Source organism: Cryphonectria parasitica (genome assembly GCF_011745365.1).
Source record: "Cryphonectria parasitica EP155 unplaced genomic scaffold M406scaffold_7, whole genome shotgun sequence".
Classification (NCBI taxonomy): Eukaryota; Fungi; Ascomycota; class Sordariomycetes; order Diaporthales; family Cryphonectriaceae; genus Cryphonectria; species Cryphonectria parasitica.
In genome coordinates, this window is record NW_024468915.1 from 3,366,961 (window position 1) to 3,389,288 (window position 22,328).

Consider the following 22,328-nt stretch of genomic DNA (forward strand, 5'->3'; position numbering starts at 1 on the left):
CACTAGCTTCAATCCTGCACCATTGATTGTAACTATCTCTCTGGATATAGCTTGTTCTCATGAGATCTAGCTAGTAGTCCAATTGATTCGAGAATTGTGCTTCTTGAGCTATGGAAGCTCTATAATCAGCTTATACTATGCTATATTCGTAATATCAAAGAAAGCTCTGATTATGCATTCTTGAATTAAGATAGATAGATAATCAGTCTTCTTATCGATTACTCCTTAATTATAAGCAACAGATTATTCTTTCACAGTACTGAGAGTGTATAAGCATCTTTTTCATTTCCATTATAGTTATACTTAATTAATAATATATGGAAATATAAAGTTTCTCTAAGCACTACTGTTCAATAGTGCGCTGTATTTGTATTCTTAAATATATATATCGAATTTAATATAAGCATAATTTGTTCTAGAAGCTTTATATAGAAACTATTCTGATCTGATTATCTGTAGTTCTTTTATAAGCAATTCTGTTCTTTTGAGTTTATTGAAAACTATTTATTCTTCTAAGCCTGCTTTGCTACTTCTTAAGCAAGCTTCTTAGCTTGCTTTTGCTCATATCATTATTATTCCTAATCTTTCTTTTGTTAATGCTAGTTGCAAATCTTATCATTAATATAAATCATACAGAGTATTATCTTGCACTGCTACTATTTTATTTTCTTATTTATATATTGCATGGAGCAGTTATCTAGTAATTCAATGTATACATTATAGTATTGCTTATTAAGAATCTTTCTGAAGCAGAATTCCTATTCTTTAACAGCCTGAAGGATTTATTCTGATTTTCTAACGGGAAATTATTCATATTGCACCTTCTCCGAGAAATGCGTTCTGCAGCTATAATAGATGCAGGAGATCCATGCTAATTCGTAATATTGATTGTGAAGTAAGCTGATTCGAGGATTCTTATCTTTCTATGCCTTAATATTCTGCAAGGGAATGCAGATGAAGAGCTCTTTCAGCCCTATTCTATAGATAAGATATTCAATCCATGTTGTTTCCTTGTTCCATCCAATGCTGAAAGAGAATCTTCCTGTAAGCTTCTTAGATTCATTGTTTACAGGAGACTTCAGTAAATTGTTAGATTATTCGTTCTAGCTTGATCTTTCTGTTATCTGAAAAGCGTTTTCGGTATTATTTAAGTATTTATACTAATAATCAAAAGAGTATCATTCTTTGTTCATTTTCCTAATTATAGTGTCTGGTGCAGGTGATGAGGAATAGCGAAGAGCACTATCGTTAAGCCCTTCCTCCAGCGCCTGAATGCTCTGTTCTACAATGTTAGAGCAATCCGAGTTGCTATTCGTAAGAATGCTAAGCATACACCCTCGCTCTGCTATTGCTATTTATCTGCAGCACCAAGGCTTCTGAGAGAACCATTCTGATCCTTCCTTACTCGAGAGATGTATTAAGCAGTTATCATTATAGCAGAATGTTCAGCTGAGACTTCCGTAATTAATAGAATCCGATACTTGCTCCGAGAGAGTGTTTTTGCTCAATTGATTGAGCTCCTGTTATCAAGCAATATTCATCTAGCATTCTTCCTGAACTAATTACTATTTATTCTTTCAGAATTAATAGCAATTGCATGCAATATATTCTTATTTGTTGCAATTATAGCAAGTAATGCTATTCCTTTTACTATACTGCTTGTTAGCAGCATCGAGTTTCATGAAGCTAGCATATATAGTGCTGCTCTAAACTATACTGCTATATTGATTGCTATTCTTGTTTTGAAGTTTCTTGCTTATATTAGCTGAAAACCTTCAAGTTTAGCTTCCTCTCTTCTTGAACTTCTCTATCCGTTGTTCATATAAACGGTTGTTAATGCAGATAGCTTGATTGAAGAACGTTACAAAGTCTTCCAGCTAATCCTGCTTAAAGATTTCATCTTTAATATTATCCTTAAATCCCTTATAATAGTATTTCATAAGATTCTTATCTTCTTACGGGAATTGCGCTAAGAATTGCTTGAATCTAATTATATAAGCAGAAGCTAACTTAGTTTATCTGAGATTCATGAGCTGCTAAGCTGTAATGCATTCTTCGTTAGAGTTATCAAAAGTCTCTTTGAAAGCTTTTTCAAAGCTTTCAAAAGAATTAAATATATTCTTAGTACTCTGAATATGTATGTTAGAGTTGTTTTGATGCTCTAAGTGGTTGCATAGAAAGAGCTTGTACTAAATAAGAGCATTCTTTTCGAAATGAGTTTCTGCAAGAATAATCTTTTCAGATTCTATAATAAACTGGATTGCATAATGCAAGAAATATATCCTGCAGTGGATAAGGAATTCATGCAGCGTTTTCTAATTGCTATTATATATAGCGAGCTTATTCATCTTGTACGCCTTTCCAGCACTATTAATAGCTGTAGAGATGAACTGCGCTTGTTAAGCCTGCTAAGCTAGCTGAGCCTGTTAGTTAGCAATAGTAGCGCTTTAAGCCTGCTGTTATTCATGCAGATCCTGAATACGCTGAATAAGCTGATACATCTGGTTAATCAGTTCTTCCTGAGTAGGGGCGTGCGAAGACGAAGAGGTTTCTGGAGAAGCCATCGTATTCCGTATTACTTAAGGGGATAATACTGAACCGTTCTTGAACAAGAGTTATCAAAATGTAATGAGCACTGCAGCAATCCGAAGATTCCTAAGTATATGAAGAGTTTATGCTAACAAGAGCGGTATCAAAATATCAAGTTCTTGAATACGGAACTGTATAAGTCTTAATAAGCGATGCAAGTGTTCACTGCCTTTGGAGCTACTTAGTATAGAAGACTGAATACTTAGATTGATAACTGAAGAGCTATATACTGAATTTATCTAATGGTAATGAACGTGTTCTTATATATTCAGCTCTTTAGTATGGATATGTTGGATAGCAACATATTCAAGTTATCCTGCTAGCTCTGAATAGCACATATCCGAAGCTATCCTTCCTGATTGATCGTATTCATAACCCTAACCCTGGGTTATGTAATCAATGCTTTTGTCAGGATGTTGAGTCCTTGACACTTGGTCCCTATTACTCGTAACCTGTTCTGTGACCTGCATGTTGGATGGGTTATAACAAAACTGATTATCTATCTGTTTTGATTCAAGAATGCATAACTAAAGCTTTCTTTGATATTATGGATACAGCATAGTATGAGCTGATTATAAGACTTTCATGGCTCAAGGAGCACAATTCTCGAATTGATTGGACTACTGGCTAGCTCTTATGAGAACAAGCTGTATTCAGAGAGATAGTTGTAATCAGCAGCGCAGGATCGAAGCTAGTTGTTGAAGAATACTCAGAAAAAGAAGCTTCAAACAATTTTACAGATATCTTCAAACTAGCAGAGCTGGCAGTTCAAGGAAAAGAATCTAGTGATAAGCGAATCCAAACAGTGCTAGGGCGCTAACAGGTTAGCAAAACAATGAAAGCGAGATTCTCAACAAGTTGGTTCGCTCCAGAGCAACAAGGAAAAGCTTCAGAATGTGAATTGTGAAACCATACGGGAAAAACCTCGAAAACAAGCTCTCGAGCGCTCGGTCCGGCCCGGAGCGAACGCTTAAGGCTCTTGAAAACGCTATCGGAAAAGAAGCACGCTCAACAGTATCTACTGTTCCTATCCTAAAGTCAAAGTGTTCTCAAGATAGAGGATAGTTTTTTTGAGTGAGAAATTTTTTAGCGCTAGCAAAAACAGGGGTAAGAGGATCGTTTTTTTCTTCTGTAAACTGTCCTCAACTCAATTTTTAAGCTTTCTATCTCATTTCAATTTGAAGTCTGATTGCTTCCCTTAAAACTCTATCATTTCTGAATTTCAAGTTCTCATCATCTTTCTTTCTATTTCAATTGCAGGATTTGTATTTCTAGGATAAAGGATTGAGGTGGTCAGATCCGCATTTTTACCCGCATTAAAAACAACCAATTGCTTTGCTTTATTTCTAGGGCATATTCCTAACTCGCAATTCTAATCAGAATCTAGCTATAGCTGATTTTATTTATAATTTGAAAATATATAATAGATAAAAGAGAGCAGAAAAGCTTATTCTAAAGTCAAAGTGTTCTCAAGGTAGAGAACAGTTTTTTTGAGTGAGAAATTTTTTAGCGCTAGCAAAAACAAGGGTAAGAGGATCGTTTTTTTCTTCTGTAAACTGTTCTTAACTCAATTTTTAAGCTTTCTGTCTTATTTCAATTTGAAATCTGATCACTTCCCTTAAAACTCTATCCTAAAGTCAAAGTGTTCTCAAGATAGAGGACAGTTTTTTTGAGTGAGAAATTTTTTAGCGCTAGCAAAAACAGGAGTAAGAGGATCGTTTTTTTCTTCTGTAAACTGTTCTCAACTCAATTTTTAAGCTTTCTGTCTCATTTCAATTTGAAGTCTGATCGCTTCCCTTAAAACTCTATCATTTCTGAATTTCAAGTTCTTATCATCTTTCTTTCTATTTCAATTGCAGGATTTGTATTTCTAGGGTAAAGGATTGAAGTGGTCAGATTCGCATTTTTATCTGCATTAAAAACAACCAATTGCCTTGCCTTATTTCTAGGATATATCCCTAATCCGCAATTCTGATCAGAATCTAGCTATAGCTGATTTTATTTATAATTTGAAAATATATAATAGATAAAAGAGAGCAGAAAAGCTTATCCTAAAGTCAAAGTGTCCTCAAGGTAGAGGACAGTTTTTTTGAGTAAGAAATTTTTTAGCGCTAGCAAAAACAGGGGTAAGAGGATCGTTTTTTTCTTCTGTAAACTGTCCTCAACTCAATTTTTAAGCTTTCTGTCTCATTTCAATTTGAAGTCTGATCACTTCCCTTAAAACTCTATCATTTCTGAATTTCAAGTTCTTATTATCTTTCTTTCTATTTCAATTGCAGGATTTGTATTTCTAGGATAAAGGATTGAAGTGGTCAGACCCGCATTTTTACTCGCATTAAAAACAACCAATTACCTATCCTAAAGTCAAAGTGTTCTCAAGATAGAGAACAGTTTTTTTAAATGAGAAATTTTTTAGCGCTAGCAAAAACAGGGATAAGAGGATTGTTTTTTTCTTCTGTAAACTGTTTGTCAGGTGGAAAGGTTGCAAAGGCAATGTGGCGAGGTCTTTCTCTCTTTCAGGGTGTAATGAGCACTGCAGCAATCCGAAGATTCCTAAGTATACAAAGGGGTTTATGCTAACAAGAGCGGTATCAAAGTATCAAGTCCTTGAATACGGAACCGTACAAGTCCTAATAAGCGATGCAAGTATTCACTGCCTTTGGAGCTACTCAGTATATGAAACTGAATACTTAGATTAACAACTGAAGAGCTATATACTGAATCTATCTAATAGTAATGAATGTATTCTTATATATCCAGCTCTTCAGTTCTGACTATCCTAACTATATTCCGATTCCTCATAGTCGTTTCCTAAATATGTTGACTATATCCATAGTTGATATAGTTGCGCTAGTAATCCTAATCCGGGTTATGTAATCCTGATTGGTACCCGATGTTGGATTGTGATACCTGGTTCCTTGGTTGATGAAGCTTATCCTGTAACCTGCATGTTGAATGAGTCATAACATCATCTCCCTCCTATCAGTCATTATTCTCAACAATCTTCTGTAAGTATTCTAGCAAGTTCTTCATATACATGATCTCGCCTTCCTGATTGAGATATTGAACAGAATCAACAAATCCCGTATTCGCAAACCTTCTTCCGTTCCAAAGAGTACCCAAGATCGAAATCTCTTGGTTTCCTGCCTTTTGGAAAATTTTATCGAAATTGTTAGGGCCGATTGTGCCAGCAAGGCTCAGAGCCAGCTAAGCCAGCTGGATTACGGATGACTAAGCAATATGCGGCTATAAAGCGGCTTTCTAGCCACGTCAGCACTGCTGAGCAGAACTTAGCTCCTTAGGCCTCAATGTTATTCTGGTTGTATACCCCTGAAAGAGAGAAAAGACCTCGCCACATTGCCTTTGCAACCTTTCCACCTGACAGTTTGAGGCCTGGCCCTTTTAAAGGAGGCAATCCGGCGAGGCTTTCTATCTTTTTTTTTCTTCCCTAGGAGCAGCGCTAACACTGAGCAGGAGCAGAGCAAACGATCAGACCACTATTCTTTTCGAACCTTCGAGCCTTTAACCTTCGAGCCTTTGACCTTCGAGCCTTCGATTTTCGAGCTTTCGAGCCTTGAATACAGCGAGCAAGCAGTGCCGAGCAAGCAGTATGCAAGCAGCGTGCGAGAAGCGTTCAGAAGAGATTCAGAGCATTCGAGTTGCTAAGCTAGAGCATACAGCGAGCAAGCAGTGTCGAGCAAGCAGTATGCAAGCAGCGTGCGAGAAGCGTTCAGAAGAGATTCAGAGCATTCGAGTCGCTAAGCTAGAGCAAACAGCGAGCAAGCAGTATGCAAGCAGCGTGCAAGAAGCGTTCAGAAGAGATTCAGAGCATTCGAGTCGCTAAGCTAGAGCAAACAGCGAGCAAGCAGTATGCAAGCAGCGTGCGAGAAGCGTTCAGAAGAGATTCAGAGCATTCGAGTCGCTAAGCTAGAGCATACAGCGAGCAAGCAGTGTCGAGCAAGCAGTATGCAAGCAGCGTGCGAGAAGCGTTCAGAAGAGATTCAGAGCATTCGAGTCGCTAAGCTAGAGCATACAGCGAGCAAGCAGTGTCGAGCAAGCAGTATGCAAGCAGCGTGCGAGAAGCGTTCAGAAGAGATTCAGAGCATTCGAGTCGCTAAGCTAGAGCAAACAGCAAGCAAGCAGTATGCAAGCAGCGTGCAAGAAGCGTTCAGAAGAGATTCAGAGCATTCGAGTCGTTAAGCTAGAGCAAACAGCGAGCAAGCAGTATGCAAGCAGCGTGCAAGAAGCGTTCAGAAGAGATTCAGAGCATTCGAGTTGCTAAGCTAGAGCAAATAGCGAGCAAGCAGTGTGCAAGCAGCGTGCGAGAAGCGTTCAGAAGAGATTCAGAGCATTCGAGTTGCTAAGCTAGAACAAAGTGTGTTCTTCGCTATTCGAGCGAGAAAGCAGAGTGAGCAAGCAGTAGATCTGAGTATCTTCTGTTTTCGAGAGTGTGTTCTTCGCTATTCGAGCGAGAGAGCAGAGTGAGCAAGCAGTAGATCTGAGTATCTTCTGTTTTCGAGAGTGTGTTCTTCGCTATTCGAGCGAGAGAGCAGAGTGAGCAAGCAGTAGATCTGAGTATCTTCTGTTTTCGAGAGTGTGTTCTTCGCTATTCGAGCGAGAGAGCAGAGTGAGCAAGCAGTAGATCTGAGTATCTTCTGTTTTCGAGAGTGTGCTCTTCGCTATTTGAGCGAGAGCGCAGAGCTGAAGCGGAGTGTCCGCTTGGCAACTGAAGTTGCTTGGGTATTAGGTTGCAAACCAATTATCCTTCTGCGCCTAGCGGTGGAGCGAAGCGTGGCAACGGCTTCAGAGTTGCTAGAGAGCAACTCTCAAGACGGAAAGCTGTAATTATCCGTTATAGCTGCAGGGATGCTGTTCTGGATGCTGGGCTCCTTGGCTGCAAACCAAGTCCCTGGTGGAAGGCTTGCAACCTACATCAAACAGCTTTAAGTTCTGAAGAGTGCCTGGATAAAGCGCTGAGGGAGCAGCGACTGAGCAGCGTATATGGCGCGGGTATTGCACTCGGAAGACTTACGTCTGGAATGTGATTAAAAAGAGATTTTTTTTTTTTTCACAGGCTTCGGGGACGAAGCCAGAAGAGAAGGAGGGAGATGGTTGAGAAGCCTTGAGAGGCCTGAGGCACTGAGAGATCTTGAGAAGCTTTGAGAAGCCTGAGACTCTGAGAGGCTTTGAGAAGCCTGAGGCACTGAGAGACCTTGAGAGACCTTGAGTGGCTTAGAAGCCTGAGGCACTGAGAGATCTTGAGAAGCCTTGAGAGGCTTGAGGCACTGAGAGATCTTGAGAGGCCTTGAGAGGCCTGAGGCACTGAGAGACCTTGAGAGATCTTGAGAAGCCTTGAGAGGCTTGAGGCACTGAGAGATCTTGAGAGGCCTTGAGAGGCCTGAGGCACTGAGAGATCTGAGAGGCTTTGAGAAACCTGAGGCACTGAGGGATCTTGAGAAGCTTTGAGAAGCCTGAAGCACTGAGAGATCTTAAGAGCCTGAAGCACTGAGAAGGCGTAGGAGCAGCTAGGAAGCAGCGAAAGCCTGGAAGCAGCGAAAGCCTGGAAGCAACGGAAGCTTGGGAGCAACGAAAGCCTGGAAGCAACGGAAGCTTGAGAGCAACGGAAGCCTGGAAGCAACGAAAGCTTGGAAGCCTCAAAGGCCTTGAGGACAAGGCCTGATAAGGGGGGACAATCTGTTAGGGCCGATTGTGCCAGCAAGGCTCAGAGCCAGCTAAGCCAGCTGGATTACGGATGACTAAGCAATATGCGGCTATAAAGCGGCTTTCTAGCCACGTCAGCACTGCTGAGCAGAACTTAGCTCCTTAGGCCTCAATGTTATTCTGGTTGTATACCCCTGAAAGAGAGAAAAGACCTCGCCACATTGCCTTTGCAACCTTTCCACCTGACAGAAATGCCCATCTGTTCCTATTGCGAGGATCGTGGTTTCGAATCTTGCAAGGTATCTTCCGGAAACTCTTCTCGTTGTATCGAATGCGTTCGACTGAGCTGCTCCAAGTGCGACGTCATAGGCCCTTTTCCCGAGGAGCTTCGCAATATTGCTACTCAATATCGAAAGTTGGAGAATGAGATCGAGAAAAGAAAGATCGAGCTTCTCCATTTACACTAACAGAAGCGAATGTGATCCGAGAAGATGAAACATGCCCTGCGTTGTAGCATTACTTGCATGGAGGAATTGGATCGTATAGAGGCTGAGGAGGCTGAGGCTGAGAGGGTGTGTATTGCTGCTGAAGTGCAGGCTGTAGTGGCAGAGAAATCTGTTGTTGTAGCTGAGGATCCTTCCTTTGAAAGTTTCAACTGGAACTCTGTGGATTTGAGAGGTTCTGTGGTGAATTGGTCGGGCTTTCTGGAGAGTGAGGTTCCTGAGGCTTCTGAGTCTCGGTTCGGGGCGGAGCGATCGTCTTAGGTACTGGTTTCCTTCCTTTTCCAATATTCAGCTATCTTTTCCTGAGCATTTTTGATATTTTTCTGTGATTCCCAAGAATTTTCGCTCGCTGGATAGCCTTTCCATTTGATAAGATATTCCCTTATACTGTCTGTGCCTCTATGCTTAAGGATCTTTTCCACCTCATACTCTGGTTTATTGTTTTCCACTTCTGCTATATTGTTCGCTGGTATTTCCTATGCTGCTAGTTCCAGCAGTGAGATGTGAAAAACCGAGTATATCCTTATTCCATGAGATAATGCTAACTCGTAGTTAACTGAGGAAATCTGTTGCAAGATTTTGAATGGTCCCAACTTCTTGTAGTTAAGTTTGTTGCTGGGTCTGGTTGTTTTGATGTTTTTTCGAAGTAGGTAAATCTTATCTCTCTTCTGTAGGATTAGTTCCTCAATCCTTTTGGAGTTTGCATATTGTGCTATTTGTTCCTAAACAAATTGTAGTTCTGATTGGAGTTTCTTCTGAACTTTCTTAATCTTCTTAACTCTTTTGTCTGCAACTTCTACATCTGCTTTCAGCAGTATCTCATAATAAGCTGTTAGATTATATTTATAAAGTATAAAGAATAATAACTTTTTTATTATACTTATATCTGCACTATTATAAGCGAACTATGCAAGAAGCAATAGATTAACTCAGTTGTTCTGTTTCTAATTAATATAGTATTATAAATACTATTCAATAACTTGATTCATTCTTTCCATTTATTTATCTATTTATAAATGAAATATTATGAATATTCTGTAGTATATTCCAAGTTGTTTCATAAGCGAAGTTCAAAATTTTGAGTTGAACTTTCTATCTCTATCAGAGATTACTTCTTTTAGTATGCTGTAGTTAGCAATAATTGTTCTGAGGAATATATATGCAAGTTCTTCTGCTATACTGCTTTTCTTATAGAAAAGAAAATAAGTATACTTGCTCAATCTGCAAACTACTATTAGAATGCTATTATATTATACTTTAATTAAGAGTTCTTATAAGAGAAGTAGCTTAGTAATAAAGTTTAGACTGATAGATTGCTAAATAGTTATAAGTATTAGTAAGGAATGCAGTAATTTATAAAGCTTATATCTTTCTGCTTTATTCTTCTTGCAGCTATCGTATTATTATAAAATGCTCTCAATTCTTTTCCTAAGATCTGATAAATTCCAATATCTTTTAATGCATTTATAAATTGCTCTAATTCTCTAATGCTTATATACTAGTACACTATATATATCCTTGATATAATTATCTTATTCATCTGGAATTATTAATTCTGAGTTCTTTTCCAAGAGTTTGATTCTGAGAGCAGCATTCAGTTCTCTATATACATTAACGAGATTTCCTGACTCATCTTGGACGAAGATATTCTATATATCCGAGAAATCTGCATTTCAATGATCTGATCTTCTGCTGAGAGCATCTGCTCGTTCATTCTCTGAGCTTTTGCAGTATATAATCTTGAAATCGAACTATAAGAGGAATTCTGCTTATCTAACTTATCGCTTGTTCAAAACCTTAATCATTATGAATGTAATCAGATTCTTGTGATCCGAGTGAACTATGATCAGATATTGTGCGCTAATGAAATAGTATTGCTACTTCTCAAAAGCTTTTACTATTGCTATGAGTTTCTGATCAGAGATTCTGTAATTAATTTCCGAGCTATTCAACTTCTTTAAGAAGTTGCTTATAATCCTTAAACATTCTTGATTATCTTGCTGATCAAGTTGTTCTCCGAATGCATATTCTGATGTATTAATCTCAACTTCAAAGGATTTGTAGGAATCTGCTTTATATAGAACTAGCTCTGAGATAATATGCCTGATGATCTCGTTGAAAGCTTCTTATGCCTTAGAGATTCATTCAAAAAGCTGTTCTTTTTTGGTAAGATTTGTAAGAGAGTGTGCAATCCAGCTGTAGTTCTTAATGAACTGCTTATAGAAGTTAATATATCCAAGGAAAAACCTAATATCTCTAATATTCCTAGGAACTAGCTAATTCCTAATAGCTTCTATCTTATCTTTCTATAGCTTAATGCATTCTAGCTTGATTGTGAATCCGAGATAGTTAACCTTTTGTATATAAAAGTAATTCTTTGCGAGTTTCACAAGAAGTTTCGCATTCTGAAGCGTTTGCAATACTATTTCTACGTATTTTTTGTATTCTTCCAGTATTTGAGAGAAAATGAGGATATTATCGAGATATGCAATGATAAACTGGTTTAGATGCTTATGCAGAATGTGATTGATTATCTTCTGGAATGAAGCTGAAGCATTCGTTAAGCTGAAGAGCATAATCAAATATTCGTAGTATTTGTAGCACGTTCTGAAAGCAGTTTTCCATTCTTCTTCTTCCTTTACTCTAATCAGATTGTAAGCTCCTTTCAGATTTAGAACTGTGAACTACTGTGCTCCTTGCAATCTATTTCATAGTTTCTTAATGAGTAGCAACGAGTATCGGTTTGTTATGACCCATCCAACATGCAGGTCACAGAACAGGTTATGAGTAACAGGAACCAGGTGTCAAGGATTCAACGTTCTGACAAAGCATCGATTACATAACCCAGAGTTAGGGTTATTAGCGGATAGATACAGTCGACGTCTATTCCGTCGATGAAGGAATCGATGAAGTCAACATCGATCCTATCTATCCGAACTGAAGAACCGAGTATATGAAGGTTTACATTTCCTACTGTTAGATAGATTTCCTTCAGATAGTTCTTTAGTTGTTAATCTAAGTATTCAGTTTCATATACTGAGTAGCCCCAAAAGCAGTAAACACTTGCATTGCTTATTAGGACTTGTACAGTTCCGTATTCAAGGACTTGATACTTTAATACCGCTCTTGTTAGCATAAACCTCTTGTATACTTAGAAATCTTTGGATTGCTGCAGTACTCATTACATTTTGATAACTCTTGTTCAAGAATGGTTCAGTATTACCCCTTGAGCAATACGGAACACGATAGCTCCTCCAGGAATCCCTTCGTTCTCGCGCGCCCCTACTCAGGAAGAACTGGTTAACCAGATGTATCAGCTCATCCAGCGCATCCAGAACCTGCGCGAATAACAGCAGGCCCAGAGCGCTACCATCGCTAACCAACAGGCTCAGCTAGCCCAACAGGCTCAGCAGGCACAGTCCACCTCTACAGCCACCAATAGTGCTGGAAAGGCGTACAAAATGAATAAGCTGGCTATATATAACAGCAACCAGAAAACGCTGCATGAATTCCTTACCTACTGCAGAGCATATTTCTTGTATCATACAATTCAGTTCATTATGGAATCTGAAAAGATTATTCTTGCAGAAACTCGTTTTAAGAAGAATGCTCTTATCTAGTATGAATCTTTTCTGTATAACTACTTGAAGTATTAGAACAATCCCGATATGCATATCTAGGATACTAAGAATATGTTTGATTCTTTTGAAGGCTTCAAGAAAGCTCTCAAGAAAACCTTTAGTAATTCCAATGAAGAATATATCACAGCTTAGCAGCTTATAAACCTTAAGCAGATCAAGTTAGCTTCTGCTTATATAGTTAGATTCAAGCAACTCTTAGTACGATTTCTGTAGAAAGACAAGAATCTTATGAAGCATTATTACAAGGAACTTAAGAATAATATTAAAGATGAAATCTCCAAGCAGGATTAGCTGGAAAACTTCGCAATATTCTCTAATCAAGCTATCTGCATCAATAACTGTTTGTATGAATGATGAATGAAGAAGTTCAAGAAGGGAGGAAGCTAGATTTGGAGGTTTCCAGCTAATACGAGCAAGAAACTTTAAAATAAGAATAGCAGTTGATATGGCAGTACAGCTCAGAGCAGCACTATGCATGCTGATTCCATAGAACTCGATGCAGCTAACAGGCAGTATAGCAAGAGAAACAATATTACTTGCTATAACTGCAACAAACAAGGATATATTGCATATAACTGCTATCAACTCTGAAAGAATAAATAGCAGCTAGTTTAGAAAGGATGCCAGATGAATGTCGCTCGATAACAGGAATTCAATCAACTGAGCAAAAACACTTCCTCGAAGCAAGTATTGAACTCTATTGATTATGGAAGTTTCAGCTGGATATTCTGCTATAATAACAACTGCTTAACATACTTCTCGAGTAAGGAAGATTCAGAATAGTTTTCTTAGAAGCCTCAGCGCTGCAGACAAATAGCAACAGTAGGGCGAGAATACACGCCTAGCATCCTCACGAGTAGCAATTCGGACTGCTCTGACATCGCGGAGCAGAGCATCCAGATGCTGAAAGAAGGGCTTAACAACAGTGCCCTTCGCTATTCCTCATTACCTGTACCGGATACTATAATCAGAGAAATGAACAAGAGATGATATCCTCTTAGTTATTAGTATAAATACTTAAATGATACTGAAAATGCTTCTCAAGCAATGAAAAGATCAAGCTAGACCGAACAATCTAATGATTCACTGGAGTCTCCTGTAAACAATGAACCCAAGAAGCCTACAAGAAGGTTCTCCTTCAGCATTGGATAGAACAAGGAAACAATATGAATTGAATATCTCGTTTATGGAATAAGACTAGAGAAGCTCTTTACCTGCATCCCCTTGCAGAACATCAAGGCACAAGAAAATAAGAATCCCCGGATCAGCCCATTCCATAACCTACACTACGAATTAGCTTGAATCTCCTATACCTATTATAGCTGCAGAACGCATTTTTCGAACAAAGTATAATACGAATAGTTCTTCATCAGAGAGCTAGAACAAATTCTTCAGGCTGTTGAAGAACAGAAACTCCGCTTCAGAGAGATTCTCAACAAACAGCACTACAATGCATATATCGGGCTATCAGACAACTGCTCCATACAATGTATAAACAAGAAGATAAAATGGTAGCAGTACAAAATAATACTCTGTACAATTCATATTAATAATAAGATTTGCAACTAGCATTAATAGAAGAAAGATTAGGAATAATAACAATATAAGCAAAAGCAAGCTAAGAAGCTTGCTTAAGAAGCAGCGAAGCAGGCTTAGAAGAATAAGCAGTTCTCAATAAACTCAAAAGAACAGGATTGCTTATAAAGAGATTGCAGATAATCAGATCGGAATAGTTCCTATATAAAGCTTCTAGAACAGATTATATTTATATCAAGTTTAATATATACATTTAAGAATATAAATACAGCGCACTATTGAACAGTAGCACTCAGGGAAACTTCATATCCCCATATATCATCAATCAGGCATAATTATAATAGAGATGAAAGAGATGCTCATACACTCTCAGCACTGTAAAAGAACAATCTGTTGCATACAACCAAGAAATAATTAATAAGAAGACTGATTATCTATCTATTTTAATTCAAGAATATATAACTAGAGCTTCCTTTAATATTATGAATACAGCATAGCATAAGCTGATTATGAAGCTTCCATAGCTTAAGAAGCACAATTCTCGAATTGATTGAACTACTGGCTAGATCTCATGGGAACAAGCTGTACTCAGAGAGATAGTTACAATCAACAGCGCAGGATCGAAGCTAGTAATTGAAGAATACTCAGGAAAAGAAGCTTCACACAACTTCTCACATACTTTCAAACCAGCAGAGCTAGCAATTCAAGGAGAAGAATCTAGTAACAGGCGAACTCCAATAGTGCTAGGGCGCTAACAGGTTAGCAAAACAATGAAAGTGAGATCCTTAGCAAGTTGGTTCACCCCAGAGCGACAAGGAAAAGCTTTAGAATATAGATTGTAAAACTACACAAGAAAAACCTCGAAACCAGGCTCTCGAGCGCTCAGTCCAGCCTGAAGCAAACGCTTAAAGCTCTCAAAAACGCTACCAAAAACAATGAATGAAAAGAAGCACGCTCAACAATACCTACTGTTCCTTCAGATAGCAGAAACAGCACAAGGATCAGAACCAATACTTGCAAACATACTACGAGAATACTACAAGTTTAAGAAACTGTTTCAGAAAGAATTGAATACAGGATTGCTAGAATACAGCTCATATAACTACGAGATCCCGCTACAAGAAGAGAAATAGCTCAAATTCTTCCTTATCTACAAACTAAACAAGGTACAGCTAGAAGCATTTCGGAAGTATCTCGATGAGAATCTTAAGAAAGGATATATACAACTATTGCAATTATCAGCAGGATACTTCATTCTGTTTATATCTAAGAAAAACAGCAAGCTCAAGCTATGTATTGACTACAAGCAACTCAACAATATCATAATTAAGAACTGATACCTGTTATGACTCATCCAACATGCAGGTTACGAAACAAACCCCGGCAACAAGAAACCAGGTGTCACAACCCAACATTGGACAGCTATCAACGATTAGGTAATCCAGGGTTAGGGTTATAGAGCTCAGCTAATCAGATCATAGGATGATCACTTGTGATTACCAGTGCTTAGTAATCAGTAGTGATCCGAAGTGATCACTAGTGAGCAGGAACTGAAGAGCTGGATATATAACTACACGTTTATTACCATTAGATAGATCATTGTATATAACTCTTCAGTTGTCAATCTAAGTATTCAGTCTTCTATACTGAGTAGCCTCAAAAGCAGTAAATACTTGCATTGCTTATCAGAACTTATACAGTTCCGTATTTAAGGATTTGATACTTTGATATTGCTCTTGTTAGCATAAATCTCTTTGTATATTTAGAAATCTTCGGATTGCTGCAGTACTCATTACATTTTGATAATTCTTATTCAAGAACGGATCAGTATTACCCCCTTGAGCAATACGGAATACGATAGCTCCTCCAGGAACCCCTTCGTCCTTGCGCGCCCCCACTCAGGAAGAACTGGTTAAGACCAAGTCGGCTTCTGCTTATACGGTCAGGTTCAAGCAGCTCTCAGCAAGACTTCCGTAGGAAGACAAGAATCTCATGAAACACTACTATAAGGAACTCAAGAACAACGTTAAGAACGAAATCTTCAAACAGAATTAGCTGGAGAACTTCGCAACGTTCTCTAATCAAGCTATCCGCATCGATAACCGTCTGTATGAACGACGGGTGGAGAAGTTCAAGAAGGGAGGAAGCTAGACTTGGAGATTTCCAGCTAACACGGGCAAGAAACTCCAAAACAAGAATAGCGGTTAATATAGCAGCACAGCGCAGAGCAGCACTACGTACGCCGATCCCATAGAACTCAACGCTGCCAACAGGCAGTATAGCAAGAGGAACAGCATTACTTGCTACAACTGCAACAAACAAGAACACATCGCACGCAACTGCTATCAACTCCGGAAGAACAAATAGCAACCAGTTCAGAAAGAACGCCAGATGAATGTCGCTCGATAGCAGAAACCCAATCAACTGAGCAAAAACATCTCCTCGGAGCAAGTGTTGGATCCTATTGATTATGAAAGTCTCAGCTGGACATTCTGCTATAACGATAACTGCTTAATACACCTCTCGAATAAGGAAGGTTCAGAATGGTTCCTTCAGAAGCTTCAGCGCTGCAGATAAATAGCAACAGCAGAGCGAGGTTATACGCTTAGCACAACTATGAGCAGCAGCAACTCGGACTGCTCCGATGTTACTGAACGAAGCATTCAGGTGCTGGAGGAAGGGCTTAACAACGGTGCTCTTCGCTATTTCCCATCATCTGCACCAGACATTATAACCAGGGATATGAATAAGGGATGGTATTCTCTTAGCTACTGGTGTAAACATCTAAGCAACATGGAGAATGCTTCTTAAGCAACAGAAGAACTAAGCTAGAGCAAACAATCTAGCAGTTTGCAGAAGCTCTCTGCGAACAATGATGAATCCAAGAAGCTTACAGGAAGGTTTCCCTTCAGCATTGGGTAGAATAAAGAAATAATATGGATCGAATATCTCGTTTATGGAATAGAGCTGAAAGAGCTCTTTATCTGCATCTCCTTACAGAATATTGAAATACGAGAAGATGAGAATTCTCGAATCAGCTTACTTTACGATCTATATTACAAACTAGCTTGAATCTTCTGTATTTATCATAGCTGCAGAATGCATTTCTTAGATAAGGTGCAATACGAATGATTCTCTATTAGAAAACCAGAACAAATCCTTTAGGCTGTTGAAAAACAGGAACTCTGCTTCAGAGAGATTCTCAACAGATAGCACTACAATGCATATATCAGACTACTAGATAACTGCCTCAAGCAATGCATAAACAAGAAAATAAAATGGTAGCAGTATGAAATAATACTTTGCATAATTCATATTAATAATAAGGTTTGCAATTAGTATTAATAGAAGAAAGATTAGGAATAATAATAATATGGATAAAAGCAAGCTAAGAAGCTTGCTTAAGAAGCAGCAAAGCAAGCTTAGAAGAACAAGCAATTCTTAATAAACTCAAAAAAGCAGGATTGCTTATAAAGGAACTGCAGATAATCAGATTGGAATAGTTCTTATATAAAGCTTCTAGAACAGATTATGCTTATATTAAGTTCAATATATATATTCAAGAATACAAATATAGCGCACTATTAAATAATAGCGCTTAGGGAAACTTTATATTCCTATATATCATCAATCAGGCATAATTACAATAGAGATGGAAGAGATGCTCATATACTCTCAGCACTGTAGAAGAACAATCTGTTGCATACAACTAAGAAGTAATTAATAAGGAAACTGATCATCTATCTATCTTAATCCTAGAATGTATAATCAGAGCTTCTTTTGATATTATAGATATAGCACAGTATAAGCTGATTATAGAACTTCCATAGCTTAAGAAGCACAATTCTTGAATCGATTAGACTATTAGCCAGATCTCATGGAAACAAGCTATATCCAGAGAGATAATTACAATCAACAATACAGGATCGAAGCTAGTGATTAAAGAATACTCAGGAAAAGAAGCTTCATACAACTTCATACATACTTCTAAGTTAGCAGAGCTGGCAGTTCAAGGAGAAGGATCTAGTGAGAGGCGAACTCAAACAGTGCTAGAGCGCTAGCAGGTTAGCAAAACAACGGAAGCAAGGCTCTCAGCAAGTCGGTCCGCTCCGGAGCAATAAGAAAAAGCTTTAGAAAGTAAATTATAGATCCATACAGGAAAAACCTCGAAACCAGGCCCCCGAGCGCTCAGTCCAGCTCGGAGCGAACGCTCAAAGCTCTCAAAAACATCGCTAAAAACAACGAATGAAAAGAAGCATGCTCAATAATACTTACTGTTCCTTCAAGTAGCAGAAACAGCATATGAATCAGAACTAATACTTGCGAATATACTACGAGAATACTACAAGTTTAAGAAACTGTTCCAGGAAGAATTGGATATAGGATTGCTAGAATACAGCTTATATAATCACGAGATTCTGCTACAAGAAAGGAAACAGCTTAAATTCTTTCCTATCTATAGACTAAACAAAGCATGACTAAAAGCATTTAGAGAATATCTTAATAAGAATCTTAAGAAAGAATATATATAATCATTGCAATTACTAGCAGAATACCCTATTCTATTTGTACTCAAGAAGAATAGCAAACTCAGGCTATGCATTAACTATAAGCAACTCAACGATATTACAATCAAGAACTGATATTCGTTGCTATTCATTAAGAAATTATAAGATAGATTACAAGAAGTATAATGATTTACAGTTCTAGATCTAAAAGGAGCTTACAATCTAATTAGAGTAAAAGAAGAAAAAGAATGAAAGACTGCTTTCAGAATATGCTACGGATACTACAAATATTTGATTATGCTCTTTGATTTAATAAATGCTCCAGCTTCATTCCAGGAAATAATCAATCACGTTCTATGCAAGCATCTGGATCAGTTCATTATTGCTTACTTCAATAACATTCTTATTTACTCTCGAATACTGGAGGAATACAAGAAGCATGTAGAAACAGTATTGCAAATGCTCTAAGATGCAAAACTCCTTATGAAACTCGCAAAGAGTTACTTTTATGTATGGAAAATCAACTACCTTAGATTCACAATCAAGCTAGAATATATCAAGCTACAGAAAGATAAGGTGGAAGCTATTAGAAACTAGCCAATTCCTAGGAATATCAGAGATATCAGATTTTTCCTCGGATACATTAACTTCTATAAGCAGTTTATTAAGAATTATAGCTGGATCGCATACTCTCTTACAAATCTCATCAAAAAGGAACAGCCTTTCGAATGAATCTCCAAGGCATAAGAAGCTTTCAATGAGATCATCAGATATATTACTTCAGAACTAGTTCTATGTAAAGCAAACTTTTATAAACTCTTTAAAATTAAAACCGATGTATTAGAATATGCACTCGGAGAATAACTTGGCTAGCGAAATAATCAAAGATGTTTAAGGATTGTAAGCAACTTCTCAAAGAAGTTGAATAATTCGGAAATCAACTACAGAATCCCTAATTAGAAACTTATGATAATAGTAAAAGCTTTCAAGGAATAGCAATACTATCTCATTAGCATATAATATCCAATTATAGTTCACTCAGATTACAAGAATCTAACTATATTCATAATAATCAAGATTTTGAACAAATAGCAAATCAGATGGGCAGAATTCCTCTTACAATTCGATTTCAAGATTGTATACTGCAAAAGCTCGGAAAACGGATGAGCGGACGCTTTTAGCAGAAGATTAGACTATCAAGATGCAGATTCCTCGAATATATAGAATATCTTTGCTCAAAACGAATCGGGAAATCTCATTAATGCATATAGAGAACTGAATGCAGTTCTCAGAATCGAATTCTTAGAAAGGAATCCAGAATTAATAATTCCAAACAAATAAGATAACTATATTAAGAATGTATACTATATACCAGCATATAGATATCAGGAAGTTAGAGCAATCTACAAATACATCAAAAGATACTAGAGCTTACCAGATCTTAGGAAAAGAATTGAAAGCATTCTATAACAATACAACAGCTGCAAGAAGAATAAAGCAGAAAAATACAAGCCTTATGAACTACTGCATCCCTTACCAGTATCTACAACTGTTTAGCAATCCATCAGTCTAGACTTTATTATCAAGCTATCTCTCTTATAAGAACTCTTAACTAAGATGTAATACAATAGCATCCTAGTAGTGATTTGCAAACTAAGCAAATACGCTTATTTTCTCCTCTACAAGAAAAGCAGTATAGCAGAGGAACTTGCATATACATTCCTCAGAATGATCATCGCTAATTACAGCATGCTAAAGAAGATAATCTCTAACAGAGATAGGAAGTTCAACTCGAAGTTTTGAACTTCGCTCATGAAATAACTCGGAATATACTACAGAATGTTCATAGTATTTCACTCATAAACAGATGAACAGATGGAAAGAATGAATCAAGTTGTTGAATAATACCTACAACACTATATCAATCAGAAACAGAATAACTGAATTGATCTATTGCTTCTTGCACAATTCGCTTATAATAGCACGGATATAAGTATAATAAAGAAATCATTATTCTTCATACTCTACAGATATAACTCGATAGCTTATCACAAAATGCTATCAGAAGCAAATGCAGAAGCTGCAAACAAAAGAGTTAAGAAGATTAAGAAAATTCAGAAGAAACTCTGATTAGAACTACAATTCATTCAGAAACGAATAGTACGGTATGCAAACTCCAAAAGAATTAAGAAATTAATCCTGCAGAAGGAAAATAAGGCTTATCTACTTCGGAAAAACATTAAAACAATCAGACCTAGCAACAAACTCAACTATAAGAAATTGGAATTATTCAAAATCTTACAACAGATCTCCCTAGTTAACTACGAGTTAGCATTATCTCATGGAATAAGAATATATCCGGTTTTTCACATCTTACTGCTGAAACTAGCAGTACAGGAAATACTAGCGAACAATATAGCAGAAGTAGAAAATAATGAATCAGAGTATGAGGTAGAGAAGATTCTCAAGCATAGAAGCATAAATAGCACGAGGGAATACCTTATTAAATGAAAAGGCTACTCAGCAAGCGAAAACTTATGGAAACTACGGGAGAACGTCGAGAACGCTCAAGAAAGAGTAGCTGAATATTGGAAAAGAAAAGCCAGTACCTAAGACAACTGCTCCAGCCCGAAGAGAAGCCCAGAGCTTATCATCTCATTTAAAAACCCAGACTAATCCATCACACCATTCCCTACATCCACAGAATTCCAATCAAAAACTTCGAAGAAAGGATCTCCAGCCACTGCAGCCGATTCCTCGACTACCACAAGCTCCGTGGAGATCACAGCCCGAACCTCAGCAGACATACGCTCGCGCTCCTCCTCTTCTAAACCTTTGTTTACCAATTTTATCCCCTTTTCCTGAAGGAAGCATCATTGCTTCTTCAGGCGGAACAAGCAACTCAAAGATTCCAACAAACGAGCCTAAGCATCAGCTAACTCTCGTTGACGCTCCAGCAGACGCTCCTCTTCCTCCACCTCCCTACTATCCAGACGAATCAGCTCATTGGTAATGCAGAACACTAAGAAAGTGCTATCAGGAAAAGTGTGCAAGGAAAGAAAACAGTTGGAAAACTTACAAGAAGAAACAGGAATCCAACCAGCATCACACGAACAGCTTCGCTTTATGCACTGAGAACAGCTTTTTACCCCATCCACCATCTTACATCGCACCCCTTCCTCTAAACAAAAAGAACACAGCATAATCTCATAACCGATGAATTCGATATATAAAAAACGCTCAAAATGATGAAGATGCGATTGCAACAAACCAGAAGAAGCAGAGAAAGATTTCTTCGCAATACAGGAATTTAAGATTCTATTCAACATCTCGATTAGAAAGGCATGATTACGCATACGGAGAACTTGCCAGAATACTTACAGAAGATTGTTGAGGACAACAACTGATAGAAGGGAGATGATATTATAACTCATCCAACATGCAGGTTACGAAACAAATCCCAGCAACAAGGAACCAGATATTACAATCCAACGTTGAACAGCTATCAATGATTAGGTAATCCAGGATTAGGATTACAGAGCTCAGCTAATCAGATCACAGGATGATCACTTGTAATCACCAGTGCTCAGTGATCAGTAGTGATCCGGAGTGATCACCAGTGAGCAGGAACTGAAGAGCTGGATATATAATCACACGTTCATTACCATTAGATAGATCATTGTACATAACTCTTCAGTTATCAATCTAAGTATTCAGTCTTCTATACTAAGTAGCCCCAAAGGCAGTGAATACTTGCATTGCTTATCAGGACTTGTACAATTCCGTATTCAAGGACTTGATACTTTGATACTGCTCTTGTTAGCATAAACTCCTTTGTGTACTTAGGAATCTTCGGATTGCTGCAGTGCTCATTACAATACCCGTTGCTA

The 22,328-nt window shown here is 37.8% G+C and overlaps 5 protein-coding genes across 5 annotated transcripts; 3 read left to right on the plus strand and 2 right to left on the minus strand.

Moving 5' to 3' along the window:
* Positions 1–7,261: 7,261 nt before the first annotated feature.
* M406DRAFT_56833 (uncharacterized protein) lies at positions 7,262–8,447 on the minus strand (the record flags this gene model as incomplete). Its single annotated transcript, XM_040924576.1, is given in 3 exon segments — positions 7,262–7,789; positions 7,804–8,199; positions 8,234–8,447. A coding segment is annotated over 1 exon segment (274 nt), but the record flags the coding sequence as incomplete, so codon positions are not given.
* A 3,656-nt stretch (positions 8,448–12,103) lies between these two features.
* Positions 12,104–12,373, plus strand: M406DRAFT_263299 (uncharacterized protein; the record flags this gene model as incomplete). The annotated part of the gene is made up of 1 exon (XM_040917581.1): positions 12,104–12,373. A coding segment is annotated over one exon (270 nt), but the record flags the coding sequence as incomplete, so codon positions are not given.
* Positions 12,374–15,075: 2,702 nt separating this feature from the next.
* M406DRAFT_264173 (uncharacterized protein) lies at positions 15,076–15,267 on the plus strand (the record flags this gene model as incomplete). The annotated part of the gene is made up of 1 exon (XM_040917643.1): positions 15,076–15,267. A coding segment is annotated over one exon (192 nt), but the record flags the coding sequence as incomplete, so codon positions are not given.
* A 1,072-nt stretch (positions 15,268–16,339) lies between these two features.
* Positions 16,340–16,507, plus strand: M406DRAFT_264785 (uncharacterized protein; the record flags this gene model as incomplete). The annotated part of the gene is made up of 1 exon (XM_040917692.1): positions 16,340–16,507. A coding segment is annotated over one exon (168 nt), but the record flags the coding sequence as incomplete, so codon positions are not given.
* Positions 16,508–21,362: 4,855 nt separating this feature from the next.
* Positions 21,363–21,767, minus strand: M406DRAFT_264755 (uncharacterized protein; the record flags this gene model as incomplete). Its single annotated transcript, XM_040917689.1, has 1 exon — positions 21,363–21,767. One exon carries the CDS (start codon positions 21,765–21,767, stop codon positions 21,363–21,365), a length of 405 nt encoding a protein of 134 aa, XP_040773947.1.
* Between the last annotated feature and the right edge of the window lie 561 nt (positions 21,768–22,328).